The sequence below is a fragment of the Calonectris borealis genome, chromosome Z (assembly GCF_964195595.1).
Source record: "Calonectris borealis chromosome Z, bCalBor7.hap1.2, whole genome shotgun sequence".
Lineage (NCBI taxonomy): Eukaryota > Metazoa > Chordata > Aves > Procellariiformes > Procellariidae > Calonectris > Calonectris borealis.
The window spans coordinates 63413929-63429886 of record NC_134352.1 but is presented as its reverse complement, the minus strand read 5'-3'; the positions used below and the strand labels follow the sequence as shown (position 1 = coordinate 63429886).

The window sequence follows — 15958 nt, the reverse complement described above, 5'->3', positions numbered from 1 at the left end:
CAGTCCGCCTTCCCTGAAATAACCTTCGTTATGTACAACTTTCAGGTGGGCAGGGTGGGTGAGGAGAGGTCTCCGCCTTGTGGTCTTTGCACCGAGTATCAGACGTACCGCAGGAGACATGGGCAGGAAAACAATAAAGTGAGGGCTAAGGTGTAGCAGTGGGGCTCTTCAGCCAGGTGTATGTGAAGCGAGACGGGGCAATGTGGTTTTAATAGCTTTATAAAAAGGTGTGTCACTATTTCACGTTATATGGGGATTCAAATGGGATGGGTGTAAATATATTATCGAAGGGTTTTAAAATAAGGGATTAATTCTTTTCTCTGCAATGAATACTAGCTCTAAATGGACCCAGAAAACCAGTGTGGAAGAAGGCTTGTAGGCGGTTCTAGATGGGGACTAGACAAATGAGCATCATTGGAGAAATTGAGAGGGCAGAAGAATATAAGCAAAGGACCAGATTTAATAGGAAACATGGAAATAGTAGGAGGGTCACAACATAAATACGTTGTGGTAATGAGAATGGAGCTGAATTTGAGTGTAAAATGAAGAAGATGGTTACCTCTTGTGGACTTTTGAGAAATGACAGTTGTGAGCTTACTGTATAAAGCATACCGTTTTTGTCCTATTTCACAGCCTTTGTTCAGATCGAATTAGGTTTGAGGGGTACTAGCAGTTAGAAAATAAGATCCAGAATCTTTTCTTTTCATAAGGCTCCTGCTGTTGTAAATTAATTGACCAATTTACTGTTGTCGAATAAAGCACACAACTATTTTCTTTTCCTAATATATGTTTACATTCTTTTTGTATAGTCATTTTCACGGTTCTCCATATTTTGTGTTGACTGTCCTTGTTTGACCTACAGATTTTTCCAACAAAAAGAAGGAAAGGAAAGAAAGGAAAAGAAGGATGGAAGTTTTTTTCTTTAGAAAAAAATAAAAGGTCTATCTTTGTTTGCAATTTGCATTTGGAAACTAAAGATACCTTCTTCTTAAGTAATAATAAAATATTGGGTATTGATTTAATTTTTTTTTTTCACCACTTGTTGTACGTACAGGAGGGAATGATCACTGCACTTTGTTAACTGTGATTTTTTTTTTTCTCCCCAGTAGTCATTTGAGTGTGCCCAAATAATTGTTTCATAAAAGAGAGTGATCTTGAATAGTGACCTCTGACTTTCAAAAGTTAATCAATTGGTCACAGAAATGTTGAATAGCAAAGATTCTCAGGTTCTGTTTTTCCCAAGGGCATCTTAACATGAGATAAAAATGACAGTTCTTAGCAAGTTTCAAGTATCATGCCTTTTGTTGAATAAAACTACAGTAAGGGTTTGATTCTTTTGGTTAAAATAGGCAGCTTTTGGGAGGGAGGCTATTTCCAATTAAATGCTTTTTCTATTGGAATGCAAAAGACTCAAAGATTAAAATAGAGTTCAATAAAATGCATGGAAAAAGGCAGGCTAAGATGTAGATTAGTTAAGTAAGCACAGTAGTCTGTTTACTTTTTGAGGATATTCTTAGAAATGGAAAAAAAATCTGAATAAAAGTAGACACACTGATTTAAATAATTTCAGTGTCCTAAAATAATTCCCTAGGATTCTTGAATTCTGGAGTCTTTCTTTGAAAATCTCCAAAATCAGTTTTTTAATAGGAAAATATATGTACATGAACTCTGGAAAAACTAGAATTTATATTTAAGATCTAATTTTAGATTTCCATCACTGGAAACAAACTCTGAACACTGGCTTTTCTCTTGATGAGGAAGTAAACCAGCAAGAAACTGCGGCTGGGGGACAGAGGCAGGAGGAGGAATGACGTTGGAAGGCAAAGAAACAGGAAGAACTTTCATAGTCACTTTCTTATTTCATACTCATCATCATAGTATGTGCGTAATCTGTCATTACACTGTCAGGTCAACACCTCAGGGCCAGACAGGACACTTGGAACATTTTTCCCTTCCCCTGTGCTCCATGAACTGCACAACCTCCTCTGTGTACTGCAGCAGCAATTTTTTCCTGTGGTCAAAACAACAGCTGCCACCTTTCTAACCACAGCAGGCTCCAGAAGAACAATTTGCTTATTAGACAGTTTGCAGAACAAAATTATTCCCTGGACTGGCTGAGACAAAGATGGTGGGCTCAGAAGCATTTTGTGGACTGAGTTTGACCCATGGAGCACCAGTTGGACCACACTATAATGCAATTAATGTCTTTTGAGGACATACCTATTCTGTCATTCTCTCTATAAAGGAAGAAATGCCTGGCTTGGAAAGATTCCTTTAAATGGTTTGGATTAGTTCAAAAGTCTGTCTTTTCTTCTAGAGGAGCCAGGGTCAGGTACCTTGGAAAGCATGTAAGATAAGATGAACATTTAGTACTATCTTTCAGAACAGTCTAGGAATTGGGGACTTCGCAACACAAAAACAGTTGTCTCACATGATCTCGTACAAAAATTTGTCAAGTATAGAATCATAGAATCATTAAGGTTGGAAAAGACCTCTAAGATCATCGTGTCCAACCGTCAACCCAACACCACCATGCCCACTACACCATGTCCCTAAGGGCCTCATCTGCACGTCTTTTAAATACTTCCAGGGATGGTGACTCAACCACTTCCCTGGGCAGCCTGTTCCAAGGCCTGACCACTCTTTCAGTAAAGAAATTTCTCCTAATGTCCAATCTAAACCTCCCTTGGCGCAACTTGAGGCCATTTCCTCTTGTCCTATGGCTAGTTACTTGGCAGAAGAGACCAACACCCACTTCACTACAACCTCCTTTCACTTAGTTGTAGAGCGTGATGAGGTCTCCCCTCAGCCTCCTCCAGGCTAAACAACCCCAGTTCCCTCAGCCGCTCCTCATAAGGCTTGTGCTCCAGGCCCTTCACCAGCTTCGTTGCCCTCCTCTGGACACGCTCCAGCACCTCCATGTCCTTCTTGTAGTGAGGGGCCCAAAACTGAACACAGTATTCGAGGTGCGGCCTCACCAGTGCCGAGTACAGGGGCACGATCACCTCCCTACTCCTGCTGGCCACACTATTTCTGATACAGGCCAGGATGCTGTTGGCCTTCTTGGCCACCTGAGCACACTGCCGGCTCATGTTCAGCCGGCTGTCAACCAGCACCCCCAGGTCCTTTTCCTCTGGGCAGCTTTCCAGCCACTCTTCCCCAAGCCTGTAGCGTTGCCTGGGGTTGTTGTGGCCGAAGTGCAGGACCCGGCCCTTGGCCTTGTTGAACCTCATACAGTCGGCCTCGGCCCATTGATCCAGCCTGTCCAGGTCCCTCTGCAGAGCCTTCCTACCCTCGAGCAGATCAACACTCCCACCCAACTTCGTGTCATCTGTAAACTTACTGTAATACCTTTTTACATTGAAACTGCTTCCTAAAACTGTGTTTGATCTCTTCCTGAGTTATGTCTTTTCCAGTATATGTTATATGTATTTAGATTAGGGAAGGCAAGGTGAGGATGGGGGGGATTACTTGTCTCTGAGCAAAATGCCATCTCTAAGAGAGTACGGTCTTTAATAGGGACCCTTTTTATTTCTACTGTAGAGTGTTAAATGAGTGAAGTTCTTGGCCGTACTTATCATGCTGGAATGATCTTTCATGTAGCCTGGAACCAGCCTGGGAAGCATTCAGTGTTTTTAAGTCACTGTTCACTCAAAAGCCAGAGCAGAAAGCAGGTTTCATTTGCTTGCCTGTTTTGTGGTGTTGAGCAGGCACATTGTAGCACAGAGTGCTGTCTGGGATTTTGCAAGCATTGAAACAATCATGGCATGCTATAATGCACTGTCTTCCCAAGAAGAACAGTGACTTAAAATGGTGCAAGTAAGTGAGATTAGGTCATCATCTGCTATGAAGGCATAGAGTTTTCCAACTAAGTAGTGATGGCAAAGAACATTTCTCATAGCTTTGACTGTATGAGACTCAAGATCAATGGGAAATTAAAGGGTATTTCCATGGTACAGGCTGAACTGATTAACTGCATGTAAATCAAAGAAACGTTTTGCATTTACAAACCCTCCTCAATAGTTTTCTCTGTCCTGCAGCACCACTTCTTTTTTAGTTGGAGTAAATAAGCTCTGATTTATGCATTAGCTGATTGCATTCAAGTACTGAACTATCCTGGCAGTAATAGTGTGTGGTGTTTGCACAAAATAGCATGTACTTTACCTGCTGTTTATATTGCTGGCATGATAGATATATGATAGACGCTTATGCAGCAGCACCCGAGAGAGCTGTAGGGCCTTAAAAGCAGTATTTCTTCCCCACTGTGTTTCCATGGTTCACCTGATGGTAGAACCAAACAATAAGATAACCCTAATGAGCACCTTCTGCATCAAATTCAGTGTAGTACACTTACTGTCTGCCTGCAAGTGTTGAAAAGTCTCTCACCTTCCTTCCTAAAATCTTCCAAGCAAGTTGTGCTATGATGGAGGTTTGCTGTGACACAGAATGGATTCAGTTCACAGAATGGGTTTGAAGCCTAGTTTAGCAGTCCTAGTAATTTTGGGGTTTGGTTTGGGTTTCCTTGGTTGTTTGGGTTTTTTTTTCCCTAGAACCACAGATACCGTAATTTTAGAGATCAGACACTGCAGAAACAGTACCCTGACATTTCTATGTGTTCCACTCCAGACTACTGTGTGGAAATCACTTCCTCTTATGAAAGTCAATCAGACCAGTTTCCAAATTCCTTTTGTTTAAAGACTGTTGGAGGGGGCTGGGGGGAAAGGGAGAGGATGTCAGTGAATCGTAACATGTTATGCACATGTATGAGTTCCCTCTTAAGGTCTGGATTTTCTGTTAGTTGCCATATAGTGCTTTTTTCAATTACTCTGCTGTTGATTTTAATTCTATCAGAGAACTGGTAAACATTTGTTGCCAGATAGTAAGGTCATAAAAGCAACACTGAGGGTAATGTATGTATCAATAAAGATTTTAAAATGTTTGTGTAACTTGCAGCTTTTTTGACTCGCTCACATTGATCTGAAGAGCTAGAAGTATATCTATTACAGGAGTACAATCAATGTATTCACTTAAGTGAATTAAGTTGCAGAGAATCCTTTTTTTCTGAAAGGTCGAGTGACAAAATTAATGGTTTAGTGTTCAAAGGTGCTAGATTTTCTTCTATTCCTTCAAATGCAGCTTAAGAAAAAAAACAGTTTCTAACGGCAGTTAATGGAGTTTTAAATCAGGAAGTACTATCCTCTTGCTATAATGAGATCTCTCTGTGCCAAACGCAGTCATGACCCAGAGCCAAGTACTTTTCTAAGGAAAATGGCTCAGGAATTCAACGCATGTATTCACTGTTCTGTACACTTTCAAGAGCCAAACAGATGAAAGGACTCAGAAGCGAAGTGTAACAAGGACTTCAAATGTGTTTGTCCAGCTGGAAAAAGTGATGACTTATATTGTGGAGCTGTAGTCTCATTCCTTTGGCTCAGTTGAAATAATGTTGCCTGGTGATTAGCTTTTGAACTATTTAACTGTGCTTTGCTTGTCCTGTCTTGGACTTTTTTTTTCCCCCCATTCTTGTTTTTGCCTTGGGTTACGCAGTCCTCTGCTTACTTTGCTTGATTTTGTCCTTGCTTTACTGTAAAATATACAATTACTTCTTGTCTGAAACTGTGAGTCAAAACAGTATGGAGATATATTTAAAATTCAAGCAAGAATTAAGGATCTCTAACTAATACAAAGATTTTAGCCTATTAAATTTCTGTCTTAAAATCCATCCTGAGAACACAGACCAACTGCAATGTATCTTACATTATATTAAATGCTGCTGAATACTCGTTGTGGTTTGTTTCTGAAATGCTTTTTAACTTCTTTGTATTAAAAAAAAAAAGGCATTCCATTCCATAGGAGGCGTGACTGTTATAAAGCTTTTCTTAAACCATGCCTGTCTGCTATCATTTATATTTGTTTGTTAGTACTTGAGTCTTACTTTCAGGGAAATGCCAACATGTGGCATATTATCCGAGTATTAAATAATTTGTCCTGAGGCAAACTGTCAGTTTTTATATTGCCTTAGTGTCTGTTTTTTTGCTTTGCCTTTTTTGTGACAAGGGCGCTAGGTGGAGTCAAAGCACTGAGCCCCTGCGAGTGTTATGGCAGGTACCCGGGGAACATGGTCCTCACAGGCACAGTGCTGGCATCCGGCACGCAGCGCTGCTTCTCCTGCAGCCTGTAAGACTAGGAAGTGTTGTTTAGCTAAGATCTGCTGTTTCAAAAGATAGAAGGACCAAAATGGTCTTACTGTTGTTCTTAATTGGAAAGTGGCAGCTTCTACAAAGCTTCATACAGTAAATTACTGATTGAGAAAGTTGTTCATTGTGTTCACTGTGATTTGCAAATCTGCTCTTACTTATATCTGTAGGAATGTCCCCTGAAGTATACATAAGGTGCAGCAGTATTTATTTGCCATTAGAGTATTTAGAAACTAGAAGATGACTCAGTTACCTGAATTTGAGATATCTCTCTCTGTCTTTCTCTCTCTCTTCTTTTTAAAATCTTGGCTTCCACTTTACCCCTGAAGCTGTTATCCCAGATCTTTTGTCAGCAGATAATACAGTTTTCCATCCTATGTGAAGCTGATATACTCTGGTTTTTGTGTGGCTACATGGAACTGTCAGATCTGTTAGCAAGTTCAATGAACTGGTCTGTATATATGTTTCCCAGAAATACATTTGTTAATACACTTTATTCTGTAAAATTACACTTGTCATTGTAACTAATACTGTTTAGGTGAAGATTAATTTGAAAACTGGAAGTACCCTACCAACAGTTACGCTGCTGTCATTGATGTGTACAGGGACAGAAATGAGCAGCAGAGGGAGGAATGGGAAAGAAGAGGAATATCTTGAGGCAATATTGCTGCTGGACACAAACCTTATCCTTAACCCAGGCTTGTTTAGATATGTCTACCATTCTACACTGCACTGCAGAAAATTGAGTGTAATATCCAAAACAGTTTGAACTAGTCAGTTCAGGTATTAGCAATAGTCTACCCATGGCCACACGGCATAATTGCAGTATACATGTAGTATTATTTACAGACCTACATTTTTTTATCCTTCCATCTAATTTAAACTGAATCAACTTCTGATTGCTCAGTCGAAGCAATGGTTGGCTCTTCTATAACGTTGCTGCCATTTACCAAAAGCAAGCCTAAAATAACAATTGCATCTTGTTGGTTCAGTTGCTATTTGAAGGAAGCTGTTTGCTGTTGCATCTGGTTCCTACCATTATTAATAGAATTTATTTTCCAGTTTATATCTGGGAAATTAAAGTTTCCCTCAGTGATACAATTTACTGTAGTATTTTCACTCTAATAACATGACGAGTGTAGTTGCAGAGCATTTTTGAAACAGTCATACTATTTTAGCTATACTCTTCTTTCTTGTTTCTTTATAGTCCATTTAATCTTTAATTTTGTCATTGTTTCTTTGCTTCTTTCTTGAACAAATAAGATAAAGTTAGTAAATTATCATTTTATGGCAGTATGATACATGGAGTTTGGGGAATTTATTTATTTATAGTTTTATGTAGACAAAGAATATGAAATACTAAGCCATGAAAGAAATGGCCAAGATTTCACCTGTGCATGTATTTTTACTCACACATTGCTTTTTATTGTTCAGGCTGTTTTCCTTTGATTCTATTTTACTTTTATTTTGATCTTAATTTGGCACATTTCGTATTCTTTCTGATGTTCTCAGGGGGGGAGGGGAGGGGTGGAGTTCAGAGCCTTGAACTTACTTTTGAGGAGGTTCCCCTTCAGCTCCCATGAGGTTGTACTAGAGCTGCACTAGCAATGTGTGAAAAACTAGACATAGGACAGTCCAGTGGGAAGCCGTTCATGACTTAATGAAGTACTGTTCTTTAATGGATTTGTAGATTCAGGGTAGAGTTCAGTGGTTTTGGGGGATGGGAAACTAATGCATTCTGAGAATGCTAATACTTAACCTTTTGCTTTCATGGAAGTAGCTTCATTTATCATAAACTTCTAACTGAGATTCAAAGTTTCCGCTACTAATGCATTAATGTCAGAACTGAGTTGGTATCAGAGAGGTAGAACGGAGGTGGAATGAATATTCTTTATTCAGGCTTCATTTTCAGAGTTAAATCATGAATGTGCTGGACATTGATGTTTCTATACACCAGTAGAAGGGAAAAGTAAACATCTTGCCTACACTGATATGGCAGGATTTGAAGAAACTGGTAACAAGGAAAAAAAAAATTCTCAACATAAAGTGTAGATAGAAATGTTGTCTTTCATTTTTGTTTTGCATAAAAATAATTTTGGCTAGCCTATTTCTAGAGAATTCCTGTTATGGACGAGTGAGACTTTTAACAGAAGTCTTGCCTTCAAACAGAAGCCCTGCGTGCGGCTCTTTTAAGATTGTTGGCATTTCACTCGTCTGCTTTGTTTTTCCTTCAGGCTAAAATTGCCTATCCTTTTATGCGTGTTCCCTGCATTGTATGCCAAAAACCTATCTGAGCACTTATGCACATACCAGACTGGTTTTGCAATAAAATTAATACAGGTACAGTGGCTTTTAAGAGAAAAAGGTATTTAACTAATAAAATAGTGTTAAGTAAACATCCCTTTTCGTAGCAAGGTCTTTGTGAGTATTCTTGTATTTTTTTAGTTATGGTTGAAAATTTTAAGTTGTCATTATTACCATAACAACATGATTTTTTTTTTTTTAAATTATGCGACTGAAATAGGGAGACAGATAGTATGTCTCTGCCAGCCAAGATCCTCCTGTGATACTCCTATGATCCTCCTATGATACTAAACACTGCAGCAAGTTTTGCTCCTTGAATGCAAGCTGTCTTTTAATTACCATCAAATTATCACCTTCCTCAGCAATTACTTCATATATAACTGAGCTATTAATGTAGTTGCCAGGTGGACATCTTGTTGACTGTGTGGGTTTCTATTAGCCCCACTCAATCAGTTGCCTGAGTCTGTATCCTTCTCCTTTATACAACCCAATTGAGTGTTGGTTTGTTGGGGTGGGAGGGTAGAAGCCTGTATTTCTGAAGCCAGTATCTTCTTAACTTATATTTGGATTTGTTGCTCCAAGTCACGTTTTTTCTTTTTTAAATATTGTCAAAAAGATTAGTGAAAAGGCAACCATTGATTGCACAGCACACTAAGATCTGTTACATATGTAAACTTTTCTGCTAGCTAAAGCTGAAATATAGTTGATTTATATAATCAGGATTAACAGCACATAAATTACACTAAACTTATGTTCTTCTTCTGGCAATTGAGTCTATTTAAAATCCACAACAATTAAAGGAGTAAATTTTCAAGTGAGTAAGAACTAAAAGTTTTCCTCCCACGGCTGATTCTGTAGCAGACATCTTGTATAAATATAAAATTATTTGTTATAATGAACATGACTAAATTACTTTTTTTTGTGCCTTGCTTTGTGCATCTTTGCAGTTCTTGGCCTTTATAATCTACAAATCACTATGTGGGTTTTATTCCTTATTTCAAAAATGCAAATACTATCTGTTTTTGTAGAGTTTCAGTAACCGTAATTCTGTTTTTCTTAAAAGATTGAATAGTAACTTACTCTGTCTGGTTTTGTCAATTCCAAAGTTTTTATCCCTATCCGCACTTACTCATCCTCTCTATGGAAAAGGTAGAAGTTAGACCTCTGATTTATTTAAAATTAGACGTAATTGATAAGAGTAATGGCTGTGTATGGTCCTGCTGGACAAGCTATGGCTGTAAAAAGGACTTTGTTCTTGCTTTTAAAAATATTCTGTAATTGTTAAAGGTCTGTTGCTTTTTTTTAACATTTACTAAAAACTACCTCTTGAACTAGAATCTTGCTACACTAAGATAATTTTTATACTTTCAGGTCCATTGGACCACGGCTTGTTTTGAGAATGACATTAGGAGCAGAAATCGCTAGCCAGCTCAAAGCTTCTTCATACATAGCATCAGGCCGAAACCTTTTGAGATGGGACCTGTCACCAGAGCAAATTAGAACAAGAACAGAAGAACTAATCAGGAAGACAAAGTATGTATATGACAGTGTTGGGATGCTTGATATTGGAGAAGTAACACATGAAAATACTGTACGGGCCTTGGCAGATATAGAAGTGGAATACGCAGGTTAGTATACTTTTTCTGTGATTCTTTCCATAGGGCGTTCCATCTGCACATAAAGAAACATTGAGAAGAGATACAATTCTGATCCATGCTGTTCTTACGTAGAATGTGTAGAGGCCTCTCAAGGGTCCTCTGGTCATAATAATCTTTCAGGACCTCTCAGCAATATGTAACACAATCAGCTACAAAGTTCTGCTGCTTTATTCTAGAGACAAAAATAAGGATTAGCAAAACTCTGCTGTTGATCTCTTTGATGGATCCAGAGAACTGCATTGGTCACTGTTTTCTTTTTGCATGTGAGGCTCCACAGAGTTATATTTTCTTTTCCAACTGCGTACAACCACTAGAGGACGATGTGCAACAGTGTAGACTACAGCATTTGTGGTATGCGTAGTACACTCAAACCTGATCAGCAGTGCTTTTCTCAGACACTGCAGAATCTGAGACAAGCAAGTTAAATGGAACAATGGAAATGTTGATAAGCTCCTAGAGGAGAAAATGTGATCATTGAGAATGGGGGAATTTTTGAACGCTTTTTTGAAAGAAGACTGCCTTACTTGCTCACTTTTATATTATGGCCTACAAGGCCTTGAAGAATCCAGGGAGAGGTGTTGGTCATGCAGTCACATCTAGATTGTTCTGAATGAATTACCAAGACATGCCAATACATGGATGGAGTTTAATCATCAAACACAGGTCATTCATTTAATTTGTTAGTAATTGTCAGTCAGAGGAGATGGGAAGAATAAAAATGTGTCTTGGGTAGCTTTGTTTTGAAAAACCTATCAAATGGTGGCTGCATGACTCTCAAAAAGTAGTCAGTGTAATAAAACGTCAAATTCTCTTAAATCCTCCAAAAAAATCTGCACGAGCAACAGAAGTGCTGAAAACAGCCACCTTGGCTTGGAGCAAAATCTTCACTTAGCAAAAAAAAGCAGCCCGCAGCTCATATGATTGTACTGTAATATTAGTCTGGCTTTCACATTACTTAGAATTACAGTTTAGGCACATCCAGTGAATTGCCTGGAATTGATGCTGGCAGAAAGACTGAGTAATCTTCATCCAAACAGCTTCCTGTCAGATCCAGTGTTAATTGTACCAATCTATTTGGTATAATTATTGTAAGCCTTTTCACCAAGGTATAAAACTCTCTGCTTTAAAATAAATTAGAAGGAAAATCTATGTTTGATTCAAAAAACAGTGGCCATCAACTTCTCAGCATAGCCACCAAGACTTGCATCTTCCAAGATGTACTTTTTTCTCTACATACTATTGCAGTAGTGGGTCATATTTAAACTTTTAATGCTAATCTTCAAAGCTGTATGTGAAATTGCATGATTACCTGTGAAACAGCCCATGGCGTATGGTAAGGATGTATTACCTCAGCAAGACTTCCATTAGAACCTTGGATTTTTAAGGCCTGTGTATCCTTTTCACATGTACGTGAAAGACCTACCCAGTAACTGGAACTTGTTATCTGAAAAGACACAGATGACAACAGGCCTTACAATTCACTTGGAAGCTCCCAAAACTCACTTCATCATTTTGAAACATCTTGGCATGAGGACGGGGGCGGGGGGAGGGGAGGGGGGGGGAGTTTCCAGCAGAGTTCAAGAAGGACCGTATGCCCATATTTGCATTCCAAAGGTTTCTAAAGGGCTGAGAGTATCTCAGGATTTGATAAAACAACCTCAGATTACATAAAATTACAAAGCTTTAAATGATCCTAAAATGTTGTTACTCTAAAATGTGCTTTTGGGGAGGTGAAGGGCAGTGAAATTATAATTGATTTTGAATTAAGTTAATTCAGATGGTCATAATGATTAATTTCTATTTTAGCATTTCTATTCAATGTCATTATAAAATGCAATACTCCTTTAATAAGCAAGGATTTACTTAATGTCAGAAGTGTATTCTAAAAAAGTAGTATTACTCAGCTTCTCATTTCTAGAAGTTCAGAATACATAGACAGCATCTTCTATGTTTGCCTTATTGTTTCTCCTTAAACACAGAAGAGAAGATGGGGATTTGACACTGTTCTCATAATAGTTTAAAAATAACTTCAGGACAGATGGTCCTTTTTGAAAGATTCAGAGCTTTTCACTTTAAATGCTAACATGGAAGCATCTGTGCCAGCTATGAAACAATGTCAGTCTTCATTTACAAATGGTTGGTCTTTCAAAAATCATGTATCATATTTATACACCTTTCAGTCGATTTTGTAGAAGTAAGAAGATGAGATAATTAGGCTTGGATAGTAGATAGTTTCTGTAAAATGTTTATTTGTTATAATGGTGTGCAGTTTTGTCCTTTCACCTATTCATTTTTACATTATCTATAATGACTTTACTTGCTTCAAACCTGATCTGAAGTGTCACGTTGCTTTGGGTACTTGTTTCTTATCAGTTCTATAAATATCAGAAGGGGGGAAGTTCCTTATCCTTTAAACATTTCTAGCCTTCTGTGTAAGTGTTCATTGTCTTTTATTTAAACAGTGGAAAGAAGCATGTTGGATTTTCCCCAGCATGTCTCACCTGACAAAGAGGTACGCTTAGCCAGTACAGAAGCTGACAAAAAGCTTTCAAATTTTGATGTGGAGATGAGCATGAGAGAAGATGTGTTTCAGAAGATTGTTTATTTGCAGGTAAATCACAATGATAGCTGCATAACTTGTGGAAATGTAGATAAAATTCTAGCACTGAAAAAATCCTCTCTAAAGCAGTTAGAATCCACAGCGCTTTTCAAGATCCCCATCACTGTGTGTGTTTCCCCTGTGCCTGTACCAGTCAAATCTTTCCAGTGGGACACTGCTATACAAAACGGCTGTGGTTCCACAAAAACTTAAGCCAGTGTAACTTGGTGCTCCCACTCTTTGCCTCTCATGTCGACGTGTGTATCCTTCCCTCTCCATTGCAATGACTTTGACTTTTGTCTAATCTTCCAATGAGCTGGTACAAGGAAGCTAAACTAGCATAAGGACACCCACCAGGAAAAAGAAATGTTACTGTTTTCTGCTGGCTGAGCTCCCTGAACTCGTTTGCTCAGAGCATCAACAAGGAACAGGGGGGAGAAGAGAGGCAATATAGCAATGTGTTTAGGTTGGCTTATACTGCTTTTGAATTTGTGTCCAAAATTGCTGTTTATTGAAGTTGTTGAGAATTTTAAATTTTAAAGTTGAGTTTTAAGTTATGAAAGTAATGAGAACATACAACTGGGAGTGACCTCTGAAATTACCTCATTTGATCTGCTAATTATAGGCAGCTACATTGTATAGTCCTCCTCCTATGTTGCTTAAACCTCAAAATAAAACTAAGTCAAAAGATAGGTTTACTGCTGAACTAGTTTCTATCCCTTTTGTGTTTCTGTTTAGCTTGCCTTCTAATTGAGCACCTACAGGTATCTTGTGTTCTTCATTTGTTCTATTTATTTTGTAGCTCAAACAGGAAGAACATTTGTTTTTATTCAAATGCATCTAGTGACATTTAGTAATAATTTTCCAAAAGTGTAATTTAAAGATAATGCAAGGAAGCTATCTAATGTGAAAACTAAAGTGCATACATTTGTCCATGCTTCAGACATGAGTCTTCCCTTTCAACCCCACCGATTTTTAACCTTGCTAATATATTGGAGCCCTATTTCTTGGAATTGTTCTTTGTGCTCTTTGCAGCATTGGCTGGGAACCAGAATAATATTTGCAGCACCTTACAACAGCGCCTTCCAATACCATTGTCTTCTATTGCTGTGTTTTCTAGGCACATTTTCAGATGTTCTCCTTTAGCTGGGTATTCTTGTTTATGTGTTTGTGGAGGTATTTAATAGCCCCATTTTGAGGACCTTCTGTTGTGTGTTGGCAGATAATGCCTTATGTTGATTTTTTTTTTCCCCTCTGTGCTTTATGTTGATTTTTTTCCCTGTTCTGTTGCTATTAATTAAATGGTTTGATATGTATTATTAATTGCTGTGATTTTCCCCACTCTTCAGTATAATATACACAGATACACTTAGGGCTAATATGCCATATCTGTGTATCTATCTATTTTTAATTTACAGGAATTTCTGATAGTAGTTAGTAAAACTGATTGCTGTTATTTGCTAGCATTACTTTCTTATAATCTTTTTTTAAAAATCTTTTTCATTTCATGCTTTCCTACTTCATTTTCCTTTGCAGCAATACTTGGCTTTTATAACAGTTATAATTTTTGCTTAAATCTCCATTTAATTTTTTGAGAGATTTTTCTTGGCTTAATTCCAGCATGCAAGCATGTTTTAGTATTAGTTTTCCAGAGATGCAACCTCTAAGTATTTGTTGACTTCATAATAACTACGAAAGTAGTAGCAGCTTTTTGCTGTAGAACAGATGTGAAATTGCCAATAGTGCCAGACTGACCAAGTCTTGCTACTTCCAAATCACAAAGTTCGTGTTAATTTTTGTTAAATTTCTAATGCATTCTCCTGTTAGAAACTCTTAGTTGAAAAATCAGGTTCCAGGAGCATCTGAAAAAAAGGACTTCCACAAACAGAAATGTTTTGCTAAAATAATTTTATCGGTTTAAATGAGCCAGTAAAACATTTTTATTAAATCAGGTTTTTCATGGCCTCACTGAGGACTTAATTGTTCAGGTATATGAATTCAGTTTCATGACCCTGCCCAGGGACCAGATTAAAATGCAATGGGGAGAATGAGGGCCCTCGCACTCCCATGTTATTTATAAAAGTCAGTCCACTAAAAGATGAGTAAATGTGCTTGATCTCAGTGACATCCTGAATGTTTTTGCTCCCTTTAACGAGGACTAAACTTCTCTAAGTTAACAACTGTTTAGTATTCTTTCTAAATTCTGCTTTATTTAAGAACTGTTGATGGTGGAAGATGTGTGAGGTTTTTGAATTTAATTAAAAAAAAAACAAAACCTGAAAATAATCTAGTCTCTTTCTTTTCCCCACACGTTAGGGGGAAAAATTCCTGCATAAATTTATGTTGTTGAATATGCTCCAGATCTTATTCTTTAGAAAACTTTTATTTTCGGGTCTGAAACTTGGAATAAAGGTGAATTTGTTAGTGAAACTATCATTTTAAATGTTATTACTCCTAACATCTGCACATGTTGGCTAGCAGAGGCATGCTTAAGAATGTTGCCAATCTTCTCCACCCACATGCCTGCAGGAAACTCAGCCTGATGTAAACAGCTGCTACAGTTCTTATTCATGGTATTCTAAGTAGGTTTTGTTTCTTATTCTGCCTGAAGATTTCTTCATGGAATAAGGTAGCATGGTTGTCCAAAATAAGTATGGCATGGTATATAAAATCATCAACCATGACCATTTTAAAACTTCTGGAAAGTTCCAAAATTTCATGTGTGTAGTATATTCGAAATTAGCACTTCTGTTGTGGAAGTTGTTCATCAAAGAAACACAGGATGACATAGACCATCCTGACCAGACCCAAGTTCAGAGATGACCACAGAGCACGCGTGGTGCCTGTGCCTGTGAGGGTTTATACGCTTGCTTATCCTTAAAGACCTGACAGGTCTTTTTGAACGTGTATCATCCTTATCTTAAGCACGTTTGTGATGCAGATAAACTTCACAAAGGCTAATGTTAAGACTAGAAGCTATTTAACATTCATTTCTTTTGAAGTGTATGGAGAGGTGTATAGTCATCAAGAGAAGGATGAAGAACACTAACTTAGTTTTCTCATACTTTTTCCCAAAAGAATCTTTCTCTTTCTTAGCTTTAGAAGGAGCCAATATTCGCTGGCTTTAAGGGCTTAAAATTAGTGTTTGTGAATTTGCTTCTTCTGCCTAAAATCGTTGCTGGGTTTGCGCCCAGGAGATT

At 37.9% G+C, this 15958-nt stretch overlaps 1 protein-coding gene across 4 annotated transcripts in view; it reads left to right on the top strand.

The window, feature by feature from the left end:
• NLN (neurolysin) overlaps positions 1–15958 on the top strand; it is a 37253-nt gene that overhangs the window by 698 nt on the left and 20597 nt on the right. For all 4 annotated transcript variants that reach the window (XM_075138298.1, XM_075138300.1, XM_075138299.1 and 1 more), the window contains exons 2-3: positions 9873–10129; positions 12622–12770. In XM_075138298.1, coding sequence (XP_074994399.1) covers positions 9873–10129; positions 12622–12770 — 406 coding nt within the window. The remainder of the gene's footprint in view (positions 1–9872; positions 10130–12621; positions 12771–15958) is intronic.